Below are 21,924 nucleotides of genomic sequence, written 5' to 3'. Positions count from 1 at the left end.
ACAGTATATTACATATACATACACTACCCTTCAGAATTTGAGTACGTTTTTTATTTTATTTTTATTAATACTTTTATTCAGCAAGGATATTAGCACATGATGCTTTAACATAATAAATGTCTTTACTTTATATGCATTTATAATCAGTGTTGGGGAAAGTTACTTTTAAAAGTAATGCATTACAATATTGTGTTACTCCCTAAAAAAGTAATTAATTACGTTACTTAGTTACTTTTTATGGAAAGTAATGCGAAAGTAAATGCAATTACTTATTTGAAAACGTAACTCAGATATTTCCTTCTAAATTAAAAATGCATTACTTTACTAGTTACTTACAAAAAGTTATCTGATTTCGTAACTTACTGTAATGCGTTACCCCCAACACTGTTTATAATGTTACAGAAAATTCTATTTAAAATTAATGCTGTTTTTTTATTTATCCAAAAAATCCAAAAAAATAATATTAAGCAAGATAATGGTTTTCAACATTAAAGGGGTCATATGATGCTTTTTAAAAGATCATTATTTTGTGTATTTGGTGTAACAGAATATGTTGACATGCTTTAATGTAAAAAAACACATTATTTTTCAAATACTGTACATTATTGTAGGTTCTCTATGCCCCGCCTCTCTCAAACACTTCGTTTTCTACAAAGTCTCTCCTTCCGACAAGCGCGGTCTGCTCTGATTGGCCAGCTGACCCAGTGCATTGTGATTGGCCGAACGCAAGCACTCGTCGGAAATGTAACGCCCCTTACCATAATCGCGAGCTTCATCTTTCAAAATAAATGTAAAGACAGAGTAGTGGTGGAAATTTTTATTCATTCAATATTCAAAATGTTATTGATTTGTTCATTTTCAGTTCGTTCACCAAAAAGATTTGTTCAAAAAGAATGATTCGTTCACGAACGTAACAATACACAGACAGAGCCCGAAAGGGGAACGTAGTAGCCCAATTTAGAGTAATAATACATGGCTCAAAACTTAAGCACCTTTTCAAAACAGTTCTGAAGCATGCTTTTTGTTTATGTTTGTTGACAGACACCAGTGCTTCCCAGACTTGCAAATGCAAATTAATTCTCTGCCAGCAGGAGGCGCTGCTGGAGCGGGAGATATAGTGGTTTCCCCGGTAACGGCTGTAATCAAATCAGCACTGCACTCACAAATGCTACTTTATTAGGCATTACAGGAAAGACGAAATGAAAATGACATCGAAGCTTTTCTGAAGACAGTCGGTTATTTTCAAAGAAACATTCATATAAAAACACCTGCACTGCATTTTAATTTTGAAACTTGCAGTGCTCAGTTTATTCAAAGTCTCTTTAAGACAAGTCATGTCGCTCATTGGCCATCTTTGAAACACCTCTCAGGCATGCAAGCGCAACTCCTATCTCTTTGAATGGGGAAACATCAAATTCTCCAAAACTGTTCACTAAGCTTACGATAACATTTTATATTTGAAATCACCAAAGAAATCTGACAACAGCTGTGTAATAAATGTTGTTTCTTTTCCTCAAATAGCGTTATAAAAAGCTTATTTTTCAGGCAAGATCAGCCAGTGCGCATGCACAGTCCTAAGTGCACGTCTCAGAGCGCTGACTGTTTCTATAGCAACCGGGACTTCTAACGGCAGCTGCAGTGACTTGCTGACTTTACCGATTAACAATGGGCTCTTTCATTCAGAAGGCGTGGCTTCCTGCAATTGAGTGGCAATATTGATCGTTGCATTTTTCCCCATTCAAAACTATACGCGTGACACATCTTGGGTATTCTATAGTCTTTGGTTTATTCAACGAAGTATAAGCCTTTTGCAAAATCTATTTGTGGCGGTCAGTTTTGATATTGTGATGAGCGGCCACAAATAACCAGTGTTGGGGAAAGTTACTTTTAAAAGTAATGCATTACAATATTGCGTTACTCCATAAAAAAGTAACTAATTACGTTACTTAGTTACTTTTTATGGAAAGTAATGCGTTACGTTACTTTTGCGTTACTTTTTAAATCTGGACAGGGCTTGCTTGTTTGTTTTTAAAATAAAAAAGTTATATTTTTGGCAAATATAAAAGCCTTTTCACACCAAAAATGAAATGAGTAAGCCTCAGGCTGAAGCGAAAGTACAGTAGAATGCAGAAGAAGACATTTCAACACACTTCAGCAATAAACAAAGACACACAAATGTTTGTCTAGAGTAATTTGTGTTTATTAGTACGGTTGAACTGGATCATCGAAGACATCGGTTAATGAATGGATTAAATACATAAAGGATATTTGTGTTGTTTAACATTTAATTATTGCATATTCTGAGTTGCATTATTTTTATTCATTTTGAGGAATACTGAATCTGTGTTTTTTGTGTGAGTGAGATGAATTAATGCATATTCATATTTATTTTAGAGCTACAGTAACATCTTCTGATTTCTCTCAACATGAGGACCGGAGAGCTGTCAGTCAATAAATTGAAAAAAAAAAAAAGTAACTTGCATTACTTATTTGAAAAAGTAACTCAGATATACTCTTGTAAATTAAAAAGTAATGCGTTACTTTACTAGTTACCTGAAAAAAGTAATCTGATTACGTAACTCGCGTTACTTGTAATGCGTTACCCCCAACACTGCAAATAACTCAATGTATGGGAAGCACTGTACACTGCTATAAGTCAAATGGCCATAGTGATAACAAAAATAAAAGATTTCACACTATTGCACTGGCCACGAGCGATGACATGGTGGAGGCTATTGTCGGACCCACACACACATTTCATGAGGAAAGTTAACATGCATGTTTTAGCCAGCCCCAAAGTTTCGTCTGAATTGAACATGTTTCTACTTTCACATGCAAATGACCTATAAACTAAATTGATCTTTTAAATTATTAAAAGAATATAATCAGTAATTATACTCACTTAATTTTAGATTTTAAAGCCACGTTTTTGTAACATTTCATAGGCCTTTTTTGTTTACACTGTCAGAAATAAAATATGCTATAATTGTATTTGAGCCCTTTACTGGGGCAGTAGCCTCACAGGTGCAACGATACCCCTGAAAGGGAGCATATTAGTACCATACAAGTATGCATGCTTTAAGGGTATATAAGTTACAAAGGTGCACCTTTGAGGGTACCTCAAGAAAAATAAACATGGTGTTACATAAGTAGCCTACTAAAATGTATTATTATTATTACCATGGTAAACTGTGGTTACTGTAATGAAACCATGGTTAATTTTTGTAAAAGGCTGCCAGGCAGTTGTACCCCTAAAGGTGAAACTTTAGCATTTTTTTTTCTGACCGTCATGCATTTTTCAGAATTAATTTTATATATAGTAACAATGTTATGTAATGTAATAATGTGGCAGTTGTTTCTATAGATCTACTTGTGCTTCTGATGCTTTTGGGAAATGCAGCCCTATTTGAACAAGCACTGTGAGCCATGCGTCAGCAGTGAACGCTGTCTGTGATTTGATTGGTTCTGTCTTTCAGCAATTGCGTGTGTTCCGATGAGCAGGAGAAATGGTTCTATTCAACACAATTATTCACTAATATAGTCTATTTTTCCACTTAGAAGCTTCTTTTATGCAGTGAATTTCTTGACAAATAAATAAAATTAATGGTTAAATTCACTTTAGAGTCGATATTTTTATGTGAGGATCGATCCTTTCGATACAACATCAGTATCGATACTTGAGGATCGATCCGCCCATCCCTAGTGTGAACTGCTCCGTCTCATGCAACCTCAGGGAGAGGGATTCTCCGGCGTTCAGCAACAACACTTAGCTGCCCGCAGATGCGCCTGCCTATAAATCATAGACTGTAAAAAATGATGGACGACGCGTCTCCTATTCCTTCCACTATAGAAAAGTGAAGCCAAAGCATCTCAGTATGGCCGCTGCCATCTTGAGTAAATGACGTCATTTGGAGCCAGAATCTGCACAGTAGTGTCGTGAGGTGGAGCCGCGGTATCAAACTCCCGCAGACCCAATCAACCAGAACGACACGCCCTGCTTTTATAGCATCAAATTACTAGCTAAAATCAAACTTATCTCAAAAACGAACAATTTAACATATATCAGCATGTTAACAACTACCTTAAATGACCAAAACCATCTTTCAGAAAATTGTTTTGGAAGTGTAATAAATTTTTTAATAGTTAGTCCCATTCGTTTACATGGAGAAAGCGGGGTTTATGACCTGTACTTCAGCCAGCCACCAGGGGGCGATCAACGAGCCCGCAGCTTCACTTTTCAGGACGTGTGAGGCACACCCACTATAAATCGGCCTAATTTGCAGCACAATTGGCCGATGCCGATTAATTAAAAATGCCAAAAATCGGGCGATTAATCGGTCGACCTCTATTGAGCTTTGCCATTACAAGAATAAATTGTATGTAGAATATATTGAAATCAAAAACTGTTAATTAAATTGTAATAATACTTCACAATATTACTGTTTTTTTTAGGGCTGGGTTTTGACACAAATTTCACAATTCGATTCTCATTCACAAGCTTTCGATTCGATTACCGATTTGATTCAATATTGATTATTTTGAAAACATATCAGGTACTGTTAGTACATGCCAAATTTTCTCAAGGAAAAAAAAATCTCTCAATGCTGTAAAATATACATGAGTCAGTTGGTACTGCATTAAAATATTGAAGGATAAAATTGACTGATTTGTGCTGTACAATTGCTTAAATTGCACTTAATAAAGTTTTTATAATAATTAAGTTACAGTTACTTCAGTTAGTTTTTTTTTAAATATACACATTTCAATAGTGGCTGTCATAAAAACTATAATTATAATGAATATTTATATTCAGTTATATGGTGCATATATTTAGCAAAATTATCCTCTCTACAGTTTATTTTTCTAGCTGACTAACGAGTTTATGGTCACTGAATATGCTTGTAAATGTGATGTTACATGAATAGTTTACAAGCTGTTATATTGACGTCTTTGCGCGGCTGAAACACTGATTGAGCGATTACATGAGACAGGATATGGATTGTAAAGTTGTATTGTACTCTTTCTTTTAACTTACCTTCGGATGTTTAGTCATGTTTATTTTGTGCTGAAACTGGTATTAATGTGGAGGAGATGATCGATTCACGTGCGCTATGTGCTGCTGTAGCGTCTGTTGAACTGAGGCGCTACAGCGATCTGTCACTCCACATTAAACAGCGCCAAAACGGCATTTATTGTTTGAATACTTCAATACGTTGGACATAAATTGAAATCTGAGACTTTGTTTCATATTAAAAGTACCAACGCACAATGCTTATTACGATTTATTGGATGGGAGGTGCGCTTCAATATTCCATCATGAAAACAGGCTAGACTAATCAATTCTTGGGATTTAAGAATCGATATCGTTTCGTAAAAATTCAAATCGATTAAAATCGAGATATCGATATTTTTTTACCCAGCCCTACTATTTTTGCTGTTTCTGATTAAATAAATGCAGCCTTGGTGAGCATCAGAGACTTCTTTCAAAACAATACAATATATTTAATATAGACATTAAATGAATAATTATTTTAAACAATGTTCACTCTTAAGTTTACTTAAATAAAATTTTCGTTGGTTTTAATTAATCTAAATATTTTGGGAAGAAAAGTTGCAACATAATATCAATTCATAGTTTCATCATTCATAACACATATCGGTTTGACCTTGCAGTAAGTTCACCCAGGCCCAGCTACAGAGGTCCGGATCTCTGTAAATTTTTTATGTTCAAAAATAAAATTTGTTCTCTGAATGACTAATTTGCTGTTTAAAACTCCTCATATGAATGTTTGTATGTATCAGTTTAGACATTTTGCAAGATTGTTTAGCGTCCGTGGTATGAAAATGATCGCTGCGAGATGCTGGTGGAGTGAACAAGTCTTGAGAGAGCTGTGAGTGAGGGGGTGGGCGCGCAGCCTCCGTGTTGCCAGATCCAGCTATTATTAGGGTTTTTGGACTTGTCTTTTCCACTTAATTTGACACTTTAGAAAGTTGTTAAAGTGGGATGTTAAAGTTTAGAGTCAGCTATATCTTTTTTTATCTCATTTGCAAAGATTTGAAATAATTTCGGTTTATTTTTTATTTATTTTTCGTTTTTTCTTTGTTTTTATAGCAATATCTGGCAACACTGTATCAGCACTTACACTGACAGTGAAAAAAACACAAATAGGTTATTGCTGACAGGATAGCATGTTCGGTTAGGGAAACGCAAAAATATAATATTATCTGTCAGAAACGTTATCAATGCTGTCAGAAACGGTAGCATTTAACATTAGTACACAGATATGTTGAACAAGTAGGTTACGGAATGAAATGAAATAGCCTACGCAAACACTAGCCATGAAGAAGTCTATGCTATGTCATTCAGTATAGTAGTTACATTTTCACAAATCATGCTAAAACATTCATAAGAGCACTAGACAAAGTTATCATCTATATAGCAATGGTTGTTAATGAAAACTATAACAGTAATATTTATTGTTGCATGATCAATAAACAACTGATAAAATTATCCACCCCTTGCATTTGATGCAATAAATAGGGTACAGTTTAACAGTGTGCATCCCTCCAAAACAGAGAAAACATTTTTCACAAACATCTACATCTCTGTCTCTTTTAAAGTGTTTAGTGTATATAATGAGTTGTATTTGTAGGGGTTATTATAGCACAATTCTTAACCTCACTAATTTTCAAACCCTGTCTATGGCCTTGAGTTCACCTGGTCACTGCAGTGAAGCTCATGCCAAAGTAATCAAAGCTGCTTCTGTATTCAGCACCTATGTCAACAAACTTGAGTCATACAAGACATTATGGGTGAAATTTAGTTAACGGGCAGCTAAACGATCATACAAGTTGAGAAAACCATGATTACCTTACAACATTTGCAACATAAGCTGAGCATTAATGTACAACGTCTTTTCTTTTACTCTTATTTTAGATAAACATGCAGTGTGAAAGATTTTCTAATATTCTATTCTCTATAAATGGAGAGCAAGCAGTAGAGAATAGTAGTTTGCACAAAGAGGTTGGGCAGTTTTACCACCAAGATGTGTACATAAGATCACATGATTATCTGAGAGGGCTGCCCATTAAAGATCTCGTTTTCATCAATGTCATTATTTACCTGCATAATGCTTCAAGCCATAAACTTGTCAATGCATAAATTGCCATAATCTGTGATTTCATAATGCATTGTGTTACTCTACAGGCTCTGCTGACTGCTGTGACATCACCACACATAGAGATCCACGAGGGAACGATTCTCCTCACTGTCCGCACCTGCTACAACATCTACTTGGCCAGCCGCAACCTGATCAACCAGACCACGGCCAAGGCCACTCTCACACAGATGCTCAGTGTCATCTTCACCCGTATGGAGAACCAGGCGGTTAGTAACAACTCTGTTTAGATGTGAGCTGTCACCCTAGTGAAACTATGGGCACCATTATAGTTTGGGAAAATTAGACTAAAACTGGGAAACTAGGTTTGAATTTCTAATTCTAATGACTCCCTTGTAGGCTCTGGAAGCTCAGGAAGCAGAGAAGGAAAGACAACGTCTGCAGCTGCGCAATCCTTCTCCAGTATCCAGTAACCCTTCACCTGTGGCCCAAAACCCTTCCCCTACTCCTGGTCGGGGGTCTGGATCGCCATGGCTCAGACGAGCCTGCTCAGAACAGAACGGACCCCCATCTCCCTCTCTCAGCCCCCCTGGGGTCCCCTCCACTCCTTCCACCCCCCAGGACTCATCCTCCATCAATGGCCAGCCAGAAGAGTCAAAGTCAGAGGAGGAGTTTGCCACAGATAAACAGAGCACAAAGGAAATTGCACACCCAGGTATGGGGAATCACTGGTGTCGGAATATATGAGAAATTACTCCAAATTATAAGGTTCTGGCAATTTCCTGTTATCTTTCAGAAAGCAGTTTTGATGCACTTTATTTTATTTAATTTGACTGTTTTTAAAGATGAAGAGATTCAGGAGTCAGACCAGACGACTTCATCAGTGGCAGGAGGGGTTGAGGGAGAGGAGACCCATCCGCAGCCTGAGACAGAAGCAGGCACTGAGGTTCAGGAAGAGACTGAGCCAGACAGTGGACTGGGAGATAGCTCTGTGGAAGGAGGTGTGTCACACTGGAAATAGCTGACTGTAGCTTTATGTGAACCTATGGCATAGTAGTCACTCCTGCATCCATTTCTACCACAGGCTTAGATCAACATTCTGACTCAGAAACCAAAGTGCCACCCCCTGTTGTTCGAGTCGACACACAGCAGATGAATGGAATGGTGGATGACCGTGGCTCAGAGTCCTCCATAGACATTCTGGTGTGTTTCTTACTTTAGAGTTTTCTGATGGAGGGCAAGTGAATACAATTTAATTTCTTTTTCATTTGTTTAATAAGACATGCATGACCATTCAAAAATGGAGTCAGTAATTTTTTTTAAAGTAATACTATTTAGTCAGCTAATTAAAGTGATTAAATTGAGCAAAAGCATCAGTAAAGACGTGGTTTTCAGGAAATTATTAAGCAGTAAACCTGTTTTAAATAGTTATTAAAAATAAATATTTTTTAAGCAGCAAATCTGCATATTAGTAGACTTCAAAAACATAAAAAATCTTACAGAGACTTTTAAACGGAAGTGTATAAAGACATTGTCTATAAAGACACATAATTAGACTATTGCTTATATATATATATATATAGCTATATAATTACACTATACCTTTTTACTTGTGGCCTGACTGGTATTTTGTTTCTTTTCTGAACAGGATGCAGAAACCATTCAGGGCAGTCAGACAGCTGCTCGTTTTTCGCACATCCTTCAGAAAGACGCCTTCCTCGTGTTCCGCTCCCTCTGCAAGCTTTCCATGAAGCCCCTGGCTGATGGACCACCCGACCCAAAGTAAGAACCTGGAGAGGAAATGTATTTGCTGTAGATTAAATATTAGATGACTAATCAGTCAAGCAAATATTTTTCAACTTCTTTTATGTGGAAGACCAGTAAATGATGAATCGTGTAAGTAGTGTGATCATAAAAACTGAGATGTTGCTGGAGTAGATCTGAGTGCTCTGGTTCCACAATGGACACTCCCTGTAGAATGATTTGGAATTAATTTGCCATTATTTTGAAATGCTGACGTCATTTTTCACTTTCAGGTCCCATGAGTTGCGCTCTAAGGTGGTTTCCCTGCAGCTGTTGCTGTCAGTGCTGCAGGGAGCTGGACCTGTTTTCCGAACCCATGAGATGTTTGTGAACGCCATCAAACAGTACCTGTGTGTGGCACTCTCCAAAAACGGGGTCTCCTCTGTGCCTGCAGTATTTGAACTGTCTCTTGCCATCTTCCTTACATTGCTCTCCCACTTCAAAGTGCACCTTAAGATGCAAATTGAGGTAAAAAAAAAATCAAATGTTCAGATACACAGTCAGGCTGTTTGTACACACTTGACTAAATTTGTTTCTCATGATCTTCAAAACTTGTGCTTGAATGTATTAAATTAGTTTTACAGACGAATATAAATTGTTCCTACATGATTTTTCAACTAAAATATTATTTCTTAATTTCCATTTCTTCTTTTTTTTGTCTCTTTTCTTTCAGGTGTTCTTCAGGGAGATCTTTCTAACAATCTTGGAGACGTCATCCAGCTCCTTCGAGCACAAGTGGATGGTCATTCAGACTCTAACTCGAATATGTGCAGGTTGGCACACCTCAGTGTACACTTGCACACAACATGGGCACACACACACAAACTTCTCACACATTATTGGCTCAGATATCAAACCAAATGGTGAACGAGTCTGCTGCTCTTCTCACAGATGCACAATGTGTGGTGGACATTTATGTGAACTATGACTGTGATCTCAACGCTGCCAATATTTTTGAGCGGCTGGTAAATGACCTGTCTAAAATCGCCCAGGGAAGGAGTGGACAGGAGCTCGGCATGACTCCATTACAGGTAGCAGTCATCATCTTCGAACTATAACATTAGCATACTTTACATGGCATGGTATTATTTTTAACTGTACATAATACAGCATATAATTTATAATTTATGCATTTAGCAGACGCAAGCGACATTCAGGCTATACATTTTTTACCAGTATGTGTGTTCCTTGGGAATCAAACCCACGACCTTTTGCGCTGCTAATGCAATACTCTACCACTGAGCCACAGGAACATATGCCATAAAATTTACCGTTTACAACTTAACAACTTAAATGAGTTCATTTAACTTCATGAAAAACAACATTAACATTGGCAAAAAAAAAAATTCAAAAGAGTACAAACATCTCTAGTAAAAAAAGGTGGCATGTTATTTGATATCACAGTATGTCATATAATGTAGATTTAAAGCAGATTCTTTAATCTGAACTTGCTTAAAATGTGGTTTTATTTTTTCATCTTTTTATTGTAATATAAAAAGATGATGTGGTTCACAATGTGCCAACAATATTAGCAATGCCACAATACTACATTTTAAAAATAATTCTAGAACAGTACAAACTTCTCCAGTAAAAACAAGTGCATGATTCACTGCAGGGAAAATCTTCCCCAACCACACTGTTAGTGTGTAATAATTAATTCAGAGTTGATCGGTTAATGATTCATTTGCAGGAGCTGAGTTTGAGAAAGAAAGGGCTGGAGTGTCTGGTGTCCATTTTGAAGTGCATGGTGGAATGGAGCAGAGACATGTACGTCAACCCCAACCTGCAGGCCAACCTTGGTAAGACAACACTGAGATCTGTTTGAATCGTCTGTGTCATCAGAATTTTCTAAATCTAGACTTTTGTTGCGCTGCAGGTCAGGAACGTCCAGCAGAGGGCGACAGTGCAGATGGGAAGCTCCATGAGAATCTTTCCTCTCGCAGAGATAGTGTGAGCTCTCTGGACTCCACTGTGTCGTCTGGAGTTCAGCAGTCTAAGCTAGATCACCCCGAGCAGTATGAGGTCATCAAGCAGCAGAAAGAGATCATCGAGCATGGCATTGAGCTGTAAGCTGTCTTTTTTGAAGTGTCTTTATTTTTTCTTCCATATTTTTCTTTGACCATTTCTGTTTCTTAAAGGTTTAACAAGAAACCAAAAAGGGGATTGCAGTACCTGCAGGAGCAAGGCATGCTGGGCACCACGCCAGAAGACATCGCACAGTTCCTGCAACAGGAGGAGCGACTGGACACGGTAAGTTCTTGCTTGTTTTCAGACATGGATAAATTAGTGCACCAAGACTTAGGCTCTGCTGTGTCATGTGATCAGACTCAGGTTGGCGAGTTCCTGGGAGAGAATGTTAAGTTTAATAAAGAAGTGATGTACTGCTATGTGGACCGGCTGGACTTTTGTGGCAAAGACTTTGTGTCAGCACTCCGTGCCTTCCTGGAAGGCTTCAGGCTTCCAGGTGAAGCCCAGAAAATCGATAGGCTCATGGAGAAGTTTGCCGCCCGATACCTGGAGTGCAATCAGGGGTAAGTTTTGTAGTCTGAAGAAGAGTTATATATTTGTGAGGCTCGCTGGCGTTTGTGTATGTGTTGACCTGTCTGTTGTTCTGTAGGCAGACTCTGTTTGCCAGCGCAGACACGGCCTACGTTCTGGCCTACTCCATCATCATGTTAACCACCGACCTGCACAGTCCACAGGTAAGACTACTCAAATGTTTTCTCAGCCTCGCTTGTCCAAACAAGTCTGTCACATGACCTCAGCCCTTTCCCTGTCAGTAGGGCTAGTAAGGGCTGCTCAAAAATGGCATAATTAGGAATGAATGTTCTGCAGTAAGCACACATCCCCAAGAATGACAGCATCTGTTTCTTGGTAAAGGGTTTTTTTTTTTTTAATTTTTTTTTTTTTTTTTTTTTTTTTTGGCTCACTTATCTCCCTTCACTCCTTTTGCTTTGCTTTGTATTTGCTAAGAGACCATGGCAACTAACCAGAACCTTGGTAACTGCAAAACCAGTCTTGTAACCATCCAGCATTTAGGAACATTCTAAAAAAGCAAGCATGTTTTTATTTCCATGAAATGTAAAAATCTAGTTTTGTATTTGTTTTCTCTTCTCTTCAGGTGAAGAACAAAATGACAAAGGAGCAGTACATAAAAATGAACCGTGGCATTAATGACAGTAAGGACCTGCCCGAGGAGTATCTGTCCTCCATCTACGACGAAATTGCAGGAAAGAAGATTGCTTTGAAGGAGAGCAAAGAATACTCCATCACTCCCAAATCCAGCAAACAGAGTAAGAGCCTCTCAACAAAATGCCTGTCATTTCCTTTGATGGAATTGAATAAAACCCTGTTGAATGCTGACGTGAGCTGTTTGTCTTCCTGTTAGATGTAGCCAATGAGAAGCAGAGAAGGCTGCTGTATAACATGGAGATGGAGCAGATGGCCAAAACGGCTAAAGCTCTGATGGAGGCTGTAAGTCACGCTCAGGCTCCCTTCTTCAGTGCTACTCACCTAGAGCACGTCCGGCCCATGTTCAAGGTAATGGCACATGTCCATTAAACCACAGTTCAATGCCAGCTGGGTACTGGAACAGAAAGTCATTGTTAGGTCAAAAGGATCATGAGCAGGTCATGGAGGAGACATGATCTGATACTGTTCCAGGATGTTGTGGTTTCACTCCTCACTCTGTAAAGGTGGAAAGGAAGTTCAACTTTGAAAGTATGTTATCTGTGAGTTCATTTTTTAGTATGTATGTCTCTGTGTTTTGATGTATGTAAAATAGCTGGCCTGGACTCCTCTGTTGGCGGCGTTCAGCGTAGGACTCCAGGATTGTGACGATCAGGACGTGGCATCTCTTTGTCTGGAGGGGATCCGATGTGCAATCAGGATTGCCTGCATCTTCAACATGCAGGTTTGTGTTTTTACACTTTTCACGTGACAAATCATACTCAAGCCTTTTTTATTTAGTTCTTACTTTTTTCTGTTTCACAGTTGGAGAGAGATGCCTACATCCAGGCCTTGGCCCGGTTTACGCTGCTCACCGCTAGCTCAAGTATCACAGAGATGAAGCAGAAGAACATTGATACCATAAAGACTCTCATCATGGTCGCCCACACTGACGGAAACTACTTGGGAAACTCCTGGCATGAGGTGGGCATCAGAGTGTGTGAATAGAGTTGAGCATAATGTCAGCAATGTCCTCAAAGTGTGCTGTAATTACCCCAAATCAACTCCTGGTTTTCCATTAAAGGTTTAGTTCACTCCTGAATTAAAATTTCCTGAAAATGTACTCATCCCCATGTCATCCCAGATGTTCATGTTTTTCTTTCTTCAGTCGAAAAAGAAACTGAGGTTTTCGAGGAACACGTTTCAGGATTTTTCTCCATATAGTGGAATTCAATGGGGATCAACGGGTTGAAGGTCTACGTTGCAGTTTCAATGCAGCTTCAAAGGGCTCTACATGATCCCAGTCGAGAAATAAGGGTCTTATCTAGTGAAATTATCGTTTAAAAATTTGAATTTATATACTTTTTAACCACAAATGCTCGTCTTGCACTAGCTCTGCGATGCACGTCCACGACTTCACGTATTACGTAATCACGTTGGAAACGTTAGTTATCTGTCTGTGTACTCTGGTTCAAAAAGTTAGGGTAGGGCGAAAAACTCCATTTCATTTTCTCCTCAAATTTCAAAATTGTCCGACAATGTTGTTTTACCATTTTTTGTAAAGGGCGTTTGATTTTCTTTGCATGTTCGCTTTGTAAACACTAGGTTGGTACTTCTATCTACGTCACAACTTTCCAATGTGATTACGTAATGCGTGACGTCGAGCTAGTGCAAGATGAATATTTGTGGTTAAAAAGTATATACTTTTTAAAAATATATTTTTAGAAAATGACATCGTTTTGGTAGATAAGACCCTTATTCCTCGGCTGGGATCATGTAGAGCCCTTTGAAGCTGCATTTAAACTGCAGTTTGGACCTTCAACCCGTTGGTCACCATTGAAATCCACTATAGGGAGAAAAATACTGGAATATTTTCCTCAAAAACCTTAATTTATTTTCGACTGAAGATAGAAAGACATGAACGTCTTGGATGACATGGGGGTGAGTAAATTATCAGGAAATGTAAATTCTTGAGTGATCTAATCCTTTAAAAGAAATGTAGAATACATAGTAGAAAACTGGCCTAAAACACTTTCACACTCACCCCAGACCAGCTGGTCATCCAGGTAATTTTGTTGAGCCCCGCAAAGTCATGCAACTCAACTCCGCTGGTGGCCATAAACCCCTGCTCTCCTCCAAAACTATTGATTTGCTAAAGTTTCTTTCCAGCCTCTACACCTCTGCCTGCTCTTTGTTTAGATTCTGCGGTGTATCAGTCAGCTGGAGTTGGCCCAGTTGATTGGGACAGGGGTGAAGACGCGTTATATCTCCGGTGTTGTCCGGGACCAGGGAGGCAGCATAAAGGGCTTCCCATCAGGGGGAGAGGAATTCATGCCCCTCGGCTTAGGTAGGCTATTGTACGACTGCAGTTAATAGCTCATGGATGTGGCCGAAGTGTTCAGTCTGTTTATTGTTTATTTATTGGTGTGTGTGGACGATGTTCCTTATGGAGCAAAACAGTATTATTGGTCTCCTGCAGGTACTCTGGTTGGAGGTCCAGACAAGCGTCAGATGGCTCATATCCAGGAGTCAGTGGGGGAGACCAGCTCTCAGAGTGTTGTGGTGGCTGTGGACAGGTGCATTGAAATCACAGGACAATACAAACACACAGTGTTGTTCTTACTGTTTATGCTTCCTTGTCTGACCTTCCGTCTCTCTTTTGTGTGCCAGAATCTTCACTGGATCCACCAGGCTTGATGGAAATGCAATTGGTAGGGGTTTTGTTTTAATGTAACAACATTAGCGTTGAATATTTTTAAGGGGGAAATATATTTTAAACATATATGCTACCATTCAAAAGTATGTGGTTGGTCAGTTGTTTTTTTAATAGTGTTGAAATAAATCTCTTATACTCACTTAAGCTTTATATATTCTATCAAAATACAGTAAAACCCTAATATTGTGAGATATTGCTACAATTTAAAGTAACTTTTCTATTTTAATATATTTTAAAATGTAATTTATTCCTGTGATGAAAAAAATATTTTTTTTTCTGCCACCATTACTCAAGCTTTTAGTGTAACATGATCCTTTAGAAATCATTCTAATATGCTGATTTGCTGCTCAAGAAACATTTATTATTATCAGTTTTGAAAACAGTTGTGCTGCAAACTATGATGGAGTTGTTTAGGATTTTCTGATCAGCAGCAAGTTCAAAAGAACAGCATTTATTTGAAATAGAAATGTTTCTTTACTGTAACTTTTGGTCAATTTAATGCAGTCTTGCTGAATAAAACTATTAGTTTATTTTTTTTTAAATCTTAGACACCAAACCTTTGAACGATAGTGTAACTATGAGGTTATATCATTAATTTATTACTACAGCACTATTTATCTAGCAGAAAATTAGCTACAGGACGTGACCGCACAAACTTGAACAAATAAACTGACATTAATTTAAATGCTGTAATTTCATTCGAAAACATGGTGATGAATGTTCCCCAATGCTGCAAATGCTAGGGGTTTGATATATAGAGCGGTTCAGTTTGTAGATGTAAAACATGAAAAATGATTAGCATGGATTCCCCCAGGAGTGATAGGGTTTTTAAGTAGCAGTTGTGAGTTTTTGTGCAGAATAAGGTCTATATTTAACATTATATGAAAACGTTTTGATCTACAGCATTAATTACATTGAGTCAAACTTTAAATATACATTTTGAAGTAGTTGTGTTGCTAAATAAGGACTACTGCTACTACAAGGATGTGAGTTTGCACACGTCACACTACACTATTACTCACTATTACTCACTAAATAGCTTGTTACTGGGAAAAGCAACACTATTTTAAAAACAATTGAGCTGCTGTCATGCTACTGAGAAGTGTAGCTAGGTTATTCATGTAGTAAGTTAACTGTCACTGTTTGAGAGCATATCTGTGTGGGTTGATTATGTGGAAATAGATTCATTTAATTCTACTCGGGTAAACTTGAGTCGGTGTGTCCTGTTTTTTTTTTTGTAATTAGCAAGAAATTAACAGGAACGCTGCATTCTTAACATATCATTATTAGCTCTATGAGCAATGGAAAATCAGTTTTATGTTTTTAGTGTGTAAGTGGGCGTTCCATGCTATTACCCTTTTCACCATAGCTTGGGTTTGTTCTTATGGTCTGAGATTCATTCGTTTGGTCCATTACATCATAAGTGACTTACAAGGTGTGGGCTGTGGGGTTGTTCTGTCTGTATTGCTTCTGGATCTCTGTTAAACAGGGTTGCCAAGTCCACAGTTTATTTTATTTTATTTGGCTGAAATGATTGCATTTATTTTTACTTTCAACCAATAATAAAACTATGCTAGTTTATGGGTATTTGAGGGAGGGGCTCTGGTTTATGTGTGTTTGACTACTATAAAGTGATTTGTAAAGTAAAACTTGTGTATAATGCATAATATTGACTGTAAAGTATGTATTTTAGGCATGGGAGTGGCATATTTTAAGTTTTGATATGATTTTGATGTGTGATATGGTCTAGTTTTGGGATTGGGATTATTTTGATTGGCCATAGGCAACCAAGCTGGTAAGATTTCCGGAGGGTTCAAATCATCTGGAAACTGAAATTGTGATCATATTTTCTACCCTATTGTGACGTATATCCAGGTGAACTGCATATTAAATGAGAAAAAAATGTAGAGTGTAACTTTATATGTTCATTAGGAAATTATTGATTCGTTGACAGGGTCTTTGATGAAAGATTATGTAGGCACATAATTAAATAATTTAATAAACCATTTATGATAAAAATGTCAATATTCCATTAATAAATAAAGAATTGTCCATTTTAATTTCACGTTGACCTTCAGGTAATGTTTTAAGTGACATTTACACTCAATTTGTACATGATATTGAAATTACCTGCTTCCAACCCACGTTGATTTACTTTCACACAGATACTCTGTTCTGTTCTAAACTAATGTGTTCTGCCAGTAGACAGTGGATGTGTAGATAATGTATTTGGGGGCAAAATGTCTCTGAGATTTGTGTTAATTGTAAACTCTGCTCCATCCCCAGTGGACTTTGTGCGTTGGCTCTGTGCGGTGTCCATGGACGAGCTGGCTTCTGCTCACCAGCCGCGCATGTTTAGTCTGCAGAAGATAGTGGAGATCTCCTACTACAACATGAACCGCATCCGTTTGCAGTGGTCACGCATTTGGCAGGTCATCGGAGATCACTTCAACAAGGTCTGTAGCCTTACCTAAAGGTGCAGTCAAATTTTGCTAATGTGACCGCACCTTCAAGCTGCCAGTGAAATGTTTTTTCCAGATTTAATCAAGTTTGATTGTGTGATTTCTGATTTGGCAGGTGGGTTGTAATCCTAATGAGGATGTGGCCATCTTTGCTGTGGACTCCCTGAGACAACTCTCTATGAAGTTTCTGGAGAAAGGAGAACTGGCCAATTTCCGCTTCCAGAAGGACTTTTTAAGGCCATTTGAACACATCGTGAAGAAGAATAGGTGAGGAGAGGGGAGTTAGAAATGTGAATGGTTGGAGAGCTAAAGAAATGATGCAATCTGATGCATCTTGATGAAACATGTTAACTTTAAACATTTGAGGAGAAACGTGTAATATTCAGAGGTAAAATATTTTGTTATCCCAACTTATTATGCAACAAGAACTATAAGTAGGCTATTTGCAGGTTGTTTTCCTAAAAAAACACTCACTGGAGCTGCATGATTTGGGGGGAAAAATCTTATTGCGAATCTCCTGATAAAAATTGAGATTGGGATTTTAAAATGTAATTTTAAAAAAAATGACAGGTTTGCTGTGCTAAATTGACAGTTTGGCCAAAATGTTGTAATTATATATCAATATGGCATATATCAATTATTATTATTATTATTAAATAGAAATAGAAAAATTACAAAAATAAAAACTTAAAATATATTATTGTAATATTTCACTGTAAATGAAAACGTGAATATTTAAGAAAAATATAATTATTTTACAATTTTACATTAAAACTAATATGAAATTACTATTATTCAAATATTTCAAAACATATTTAATATTGTTTTTATTTTTATTCATAAATTTCATTTCCAAATGTTAAACCATCAAACTTTTATTTTGATGGAAAACCGCTGACAGCCCTAACACAGTGCATATATTTATTTAAATAAATCACAGCCTTTGCCTTTCAAATAAAAGTGCCTTTTAAATACATTTATGATTTCAGTTTTATTTTGGTTAATCATGCGATAGTCATTATTTTAGCATATTTTTTTAATTTTGAAGCCATGCATTTCAGTTACTAATACAATAACTTCATCTATTTTAAAGGTCGCCCACTATCCGGGACATGGTTATACGATGTGTGGCCCAGATGGTGAACTCCCAGGCTGCTAATATTCGCTCTGGCTGGAAGAACATCTTCTCTGTGTTCCATCAAGCAGCATCAGATCATGATGAGAACATTGTGGACCTCGCGTTTCAAACCACAGGACACATTGTTAGTAAGTACCGTAAAATTCAAACTAGTTTAAAACTTTCATCTTGAACATTTATAAACAAAACATCATTCTCATGTCTATCCTTTCTGTTTCCTCACAGTGAATACATTTCAGCAGCATTTTGCCGCAGCCATCGACTCTTTTCAGGACGCAGTCAAGTGTTTGTCAGAGTTTGTGTGTAACGCTGCGTTTCCTGACACCAGTATGGAAGCCATTCGTCTCATCCGCCACTGCGCTAAATACGTGTCTGACAGGCCGCAGGTGAGTGCTGTCACCTCAGCCTTTGTTACTCATGACAACTGAGGTTCAAAAATGACATTTTAGTCACTCTTCCCCGTTCTCTTCAGAAACACAATCGTATTAAACCTCACCCACAAATGTTTTGCGATTCATTTAACATCTCGACCAACTTGAATAATCACACATTTTTATCAATTTTCAACTGGCTCAGGGCACATCATTACATCCCTACGTAAGAGTAGATGCAGTCATTTGTAGCTTATATCTTTATTCTTCTAGCTATAGTGGCTAAAAAATCGTAAGGCTTGCACATTGATAGAAAATGTCTTACTTCCACATTGTAAAATAAGATGGATTGAGTGGAGGACAGAGGAGCCTCTTAAAGAAGTTGTTACAGGTCTGTGAGAGCCAGAAATCTTGCTTGTTTGTAGGTGACCAAATACTTATTTTCCCGAGGAATTTACCAATTAATTCTTTAACAATCCTACAATGTGATTTTCTGGATTTTTTTTTCTCATTTTGTCTCTCATAGTTGAGGTATACCTATGATGAAAATTACAGGCCTCTCTCATCTTTTTAAGTGGGAGAACTTGCACAATTGGTGGCTGACTAAATACTTTTTTGCCCCACTGTACATGTTTTTTCTTTTCATAGAAAACAGAGTGGATGACAACGACATGTAACCATGCCCTCTACGCTATCTGCGATGTGTTCACGCAATTCTATGAGCCTCTCAGCGAGGTGCTTCTGGCGGATATTTTCGCACAGCTGCAGTGGTGTGTGAAACAAGGTGGGGATTTCGCTCATCTGTTGCGCTAATCATGAGGGAGAGTTTAAGAATTTTAAGACATTGCCCTGCTACTTGCTGTACTTCATTCCCGATGGACATTTCAAATGTGACGCCTACACATGTCACATTTGGAGAAACATATTGACCCTTGCAGCAGAATTAGAAGTGGTTCAGTCAAAACGCTGCATTTATAACTGCATGAGAGGATCTGAGCTGTAAGTTTCGCACTGACATGCAAGCTTTATTTAACATCACAACTGACAAACATATGGAATACTAGGAGTCAGTTATGCAAATGATTATATTTTGATGTCACTAAAGGGAAATAACCAGATTTATTAATAAAGTCATATAAACGCAGCTTCAGATGGTTAAAGACAGTGGTCAACCTTTCATGTTGATTCAGACATTAAGTAGACATCCGGCTGGGTTCAGCCACTAGATATTGTAAAATACTGACATGTTCCACATTAAGACCAAGAAAAACGGAAGGCAAAAATAGTGTCCTTATTAACCAGACAGGTGAGTCTGATAATTAGCCAATGGGTGTTATTTCCTGAAGGAGAGACTTGTTTTGGATATCTCTCTTAACCTTCAGGGGTCTGAGTTAAGGCTTTTATTACAGGAAGCATCCTGCTGAAACACCAGCTTGCAGGTGTGTGATGACCTTTATATGTAAAAGAGACCTGTGCTATTACACAGACAATCTACTGGCAGCCCTGGGGATTTTCCTTGTCCATAACTAAAATACACTTTTCCATTCATCACTCCTCTGATAATATCAGGTTTTCCCAGCGGCATTCCACTCCAGATTGACACTCTGCTAAAAGGTCTTTAAGGGAAACCCCTAACTGAAAAGAGAAAGGGATAGTTCACACAAAAATTTAAATTACCCCATGATTTACTCACCCTTAATCCATCCTAGATGTACTTTATGACTTTCGTCTTTTAGACGAACACAGTCGGAGTTATATTAAAAATGTGCTGGCTCTTCCAAGCTTAATAATGGCAGTGAATGATGGTCAATTTTAAAACCCAAAAAAGTGCATTCATCCATCATAAAAAGTGCTTCACACAGCTCCTGGGGGTTAATAATGGCCTCCTGATGCAAATCGATGTGTTTTTATATCCATATTTAAAACTTCATAAACCGTAATCTCTAGCTTCCTCTGTCATACTCTTGTTCACGAGAGAGTGGTGTTCCAGCGGATGACGTAGGTAGGATGTAGCGGAAGTGCAGAGGAGAAAGCAAAACAAACGTTCTTTAACGTTCTGCCTTGAAATAAAGATGCCGTGGCACCAAACCCCCTCATGGAAGAAGAAAGCCGTTGTGTTTCCAGCTGTGATGAGCACTTTTTAGGATCACAACTACAAGCTGGATTTTCAAAAGTATGTGAAATATCTAAAGTTCACGGCATAGAATGTTTCAAATATGTCCAAGAGTTTTACACACTGGTCTGTTACTGTGGGGACATTTCCATGCCCATAAACATGACGTGGCACAAAAGAAAACATTACTGGTTGCTTTAGCTGTCAGTCATATGGCCTCTTGGGCGGGTCTTGGCCATTCAAAGCGGCCAAGGTTCCCAGACCTTCTGCCGTCAGTCTGAAGGTCTGGCTATGCAAGGTTTAATTAAGGATATTTTTCTTACACAAACGCATCAATTCACTTCAGAAGCCCTTGATTAACCCCCCGGAGCGTGTGGGTGGAATATTTTATGATGGATGGACGCACTTTTTTTTTTTTAATATTTCATTTTTGCAAGTGCTGTTCGCTCTTGATTGGGAGTTAGACTGAATCAGCAAGTTTATGTGATGGATGCCAGTCACATTATCATAAAACAATTGAAGTGGGGGAAATACAGGAATACAAATGTACCTTATAATCCAGGTATGTCTCCATTAAACCCCTGCAGCATATGACTTACTAGTGTATTACCAGTGCAGATTCAACTCCCAATTCATTTTCATTAAGTATGTATTTCATTCTTGAAGTGCATTTAAATATTTTCTGAAAAGCATTCCTTCCCTTGCAACTATGGATGTCTACTTTGCCTCCCATTGAGACTGGGAAATATAAATATATACAGTATATGAAGAAATGCGATGTGTAAAGTTTTCATGTAAAATATACAGAATAATGTTCGACTCTATACATATTGTGATGTAATCTTACAAGCATCTGGTGAAGTAATCAATAAAGTTTGAAGTCTGAACCATTGAATTTTCTCCTACCTGTACATGTTTCTTTCAGGTTTTCAATGAGGGGAACTGAGTTTCCTTACGTTTTTATGACATTTCCCTTACCGAATTTCTAACTTTGTCTAACGATCTAAAATGCATAAATAATGTAGTAATGTTTGT

General features: G+C 37.8%; 1 protein-coding gene across 1 annotated transcript in view; it reads left to right on the top strand.

Moving 5' to 3' along the window:
• Nucleotides 1–21,924, top strand: part of LOC107560923 (brefeldin A-inhibited guanine nucleotide-exchange protein 2-like) — a 38,237-nt gene that overhangs the window by 10,461 nt on the left and 5,852 nt on the right. The window contains exons 5-28 of the mRNA XM_016245223.1: nucleotides 7,208–7,387; nucleotides 7,518–7,833; nucleotides 7,964–8,119; nucleotides 8,203–8,321; nucleotides 8,767–8,900; nucleotides 9,155–9,389; nucleotides 9,595–9,694; nucleotides 9,813–9,952; nucleotides 10,612–10,720; nucleotides 10,798–10,987; nucleotides 11,060–11,171; nucleotides 11,247–11,452; nucleotides 11,539–11,623; nucleotides 12,043–12,214; nucleotides 12,310–12,461; nucleotides 12,706–12,834; nucleotides 12,915–13,073; nucleotides 14,289–14,436; nucleotides 14,569–14,665; nucleotides 14,760–14,800; nucleotides 17,092–17,261; nucleotides 17,383–17,534; nucleotides 18,361–18,533; nucleotides 18,631–18,795. Coding sequence (XP_016100709.1) covers nucleotides 7,208–7,387; nucleotides 7,518–7,833; nucleotides 7,964–8,119; nucleotides 8,203–8,321; nucleotides 8,767–8,900; nucleotides 9,155–9,389; nucleotides 9,595–9,694; nucleotides 9,813–9,952; nucleotides 10,612–10,720; nucleotides 10,798–10,987; nucleotides 11,060–11,171; nucleotides 11,247–11,452; nucleotides 11,539–11,623; nucleotides 12,043–12,214; nucleotides 12,310–12,461; nucleotides 12,706–12,834; nucleotides 12,915–13,073; nucleotides 14,289–14,436; nucleotides 14,569–14,665; nucleotides 14,760–14,800; nucleotides 17,092–17,261; nucleotides 17,383–17,534; nucleotides 18,361–18,533; nucleotides 18,631–18,795 — 3,640 coding nt within the window. The remainder of the gene's footprint in view (nucleotides 1–7,207; nucleotides 7,388–7,517; nucleotides 7,834–7,963; nucleotides 8,120–8,202; nucleotides 8,322–8,766; nucleotides 8,901–9,154; nucleotides 9,390–9,594; nucleotides 9,695–9,812; nucleotides 9,953–10,611; nucleotides 10,721–10,797; nucleotides 10,988–11,059; nucleotides 11,172–11,246; nucleotides 11,453–11,538; nucleotides 11,624–12,042; nucleotides 12,215–12,309; nucleotides 12,462–12,705; nucleotides 12,835–12,914; nucleotides 13,074–14,288; nucleotides 14,437–14,568; nucleotides 14,666–14,759; nucleotides 14,801–17,091; nucleotides 17,262–17,382; nucleotides 17,535–18,360; nucleotides 18,534–18,630; nucleotides 18,796–21,924) is intronic.

This window comes from Sinocyclocheilus grahami, unplaced genomic scaffold (genome assembly GCF_001515645.1).
Source record: "Sinocyclocheilus grahami isolate Dianchi unplaced genomic scaffold, SAMN03320097.WGS_v1.1 scaffold747.1, whole genome shotgun sequence".
Lineage (NCBI taxonomy): Eukaryota > Metazoa > Chordata > Actinopteri > Cypriniformes > Cyprinidae > Sinocyclocheilus > Sinocyclocheilus grahami.
This window is presented reverse-complemented; position numbering and strand designations above follow the sequence as displayed.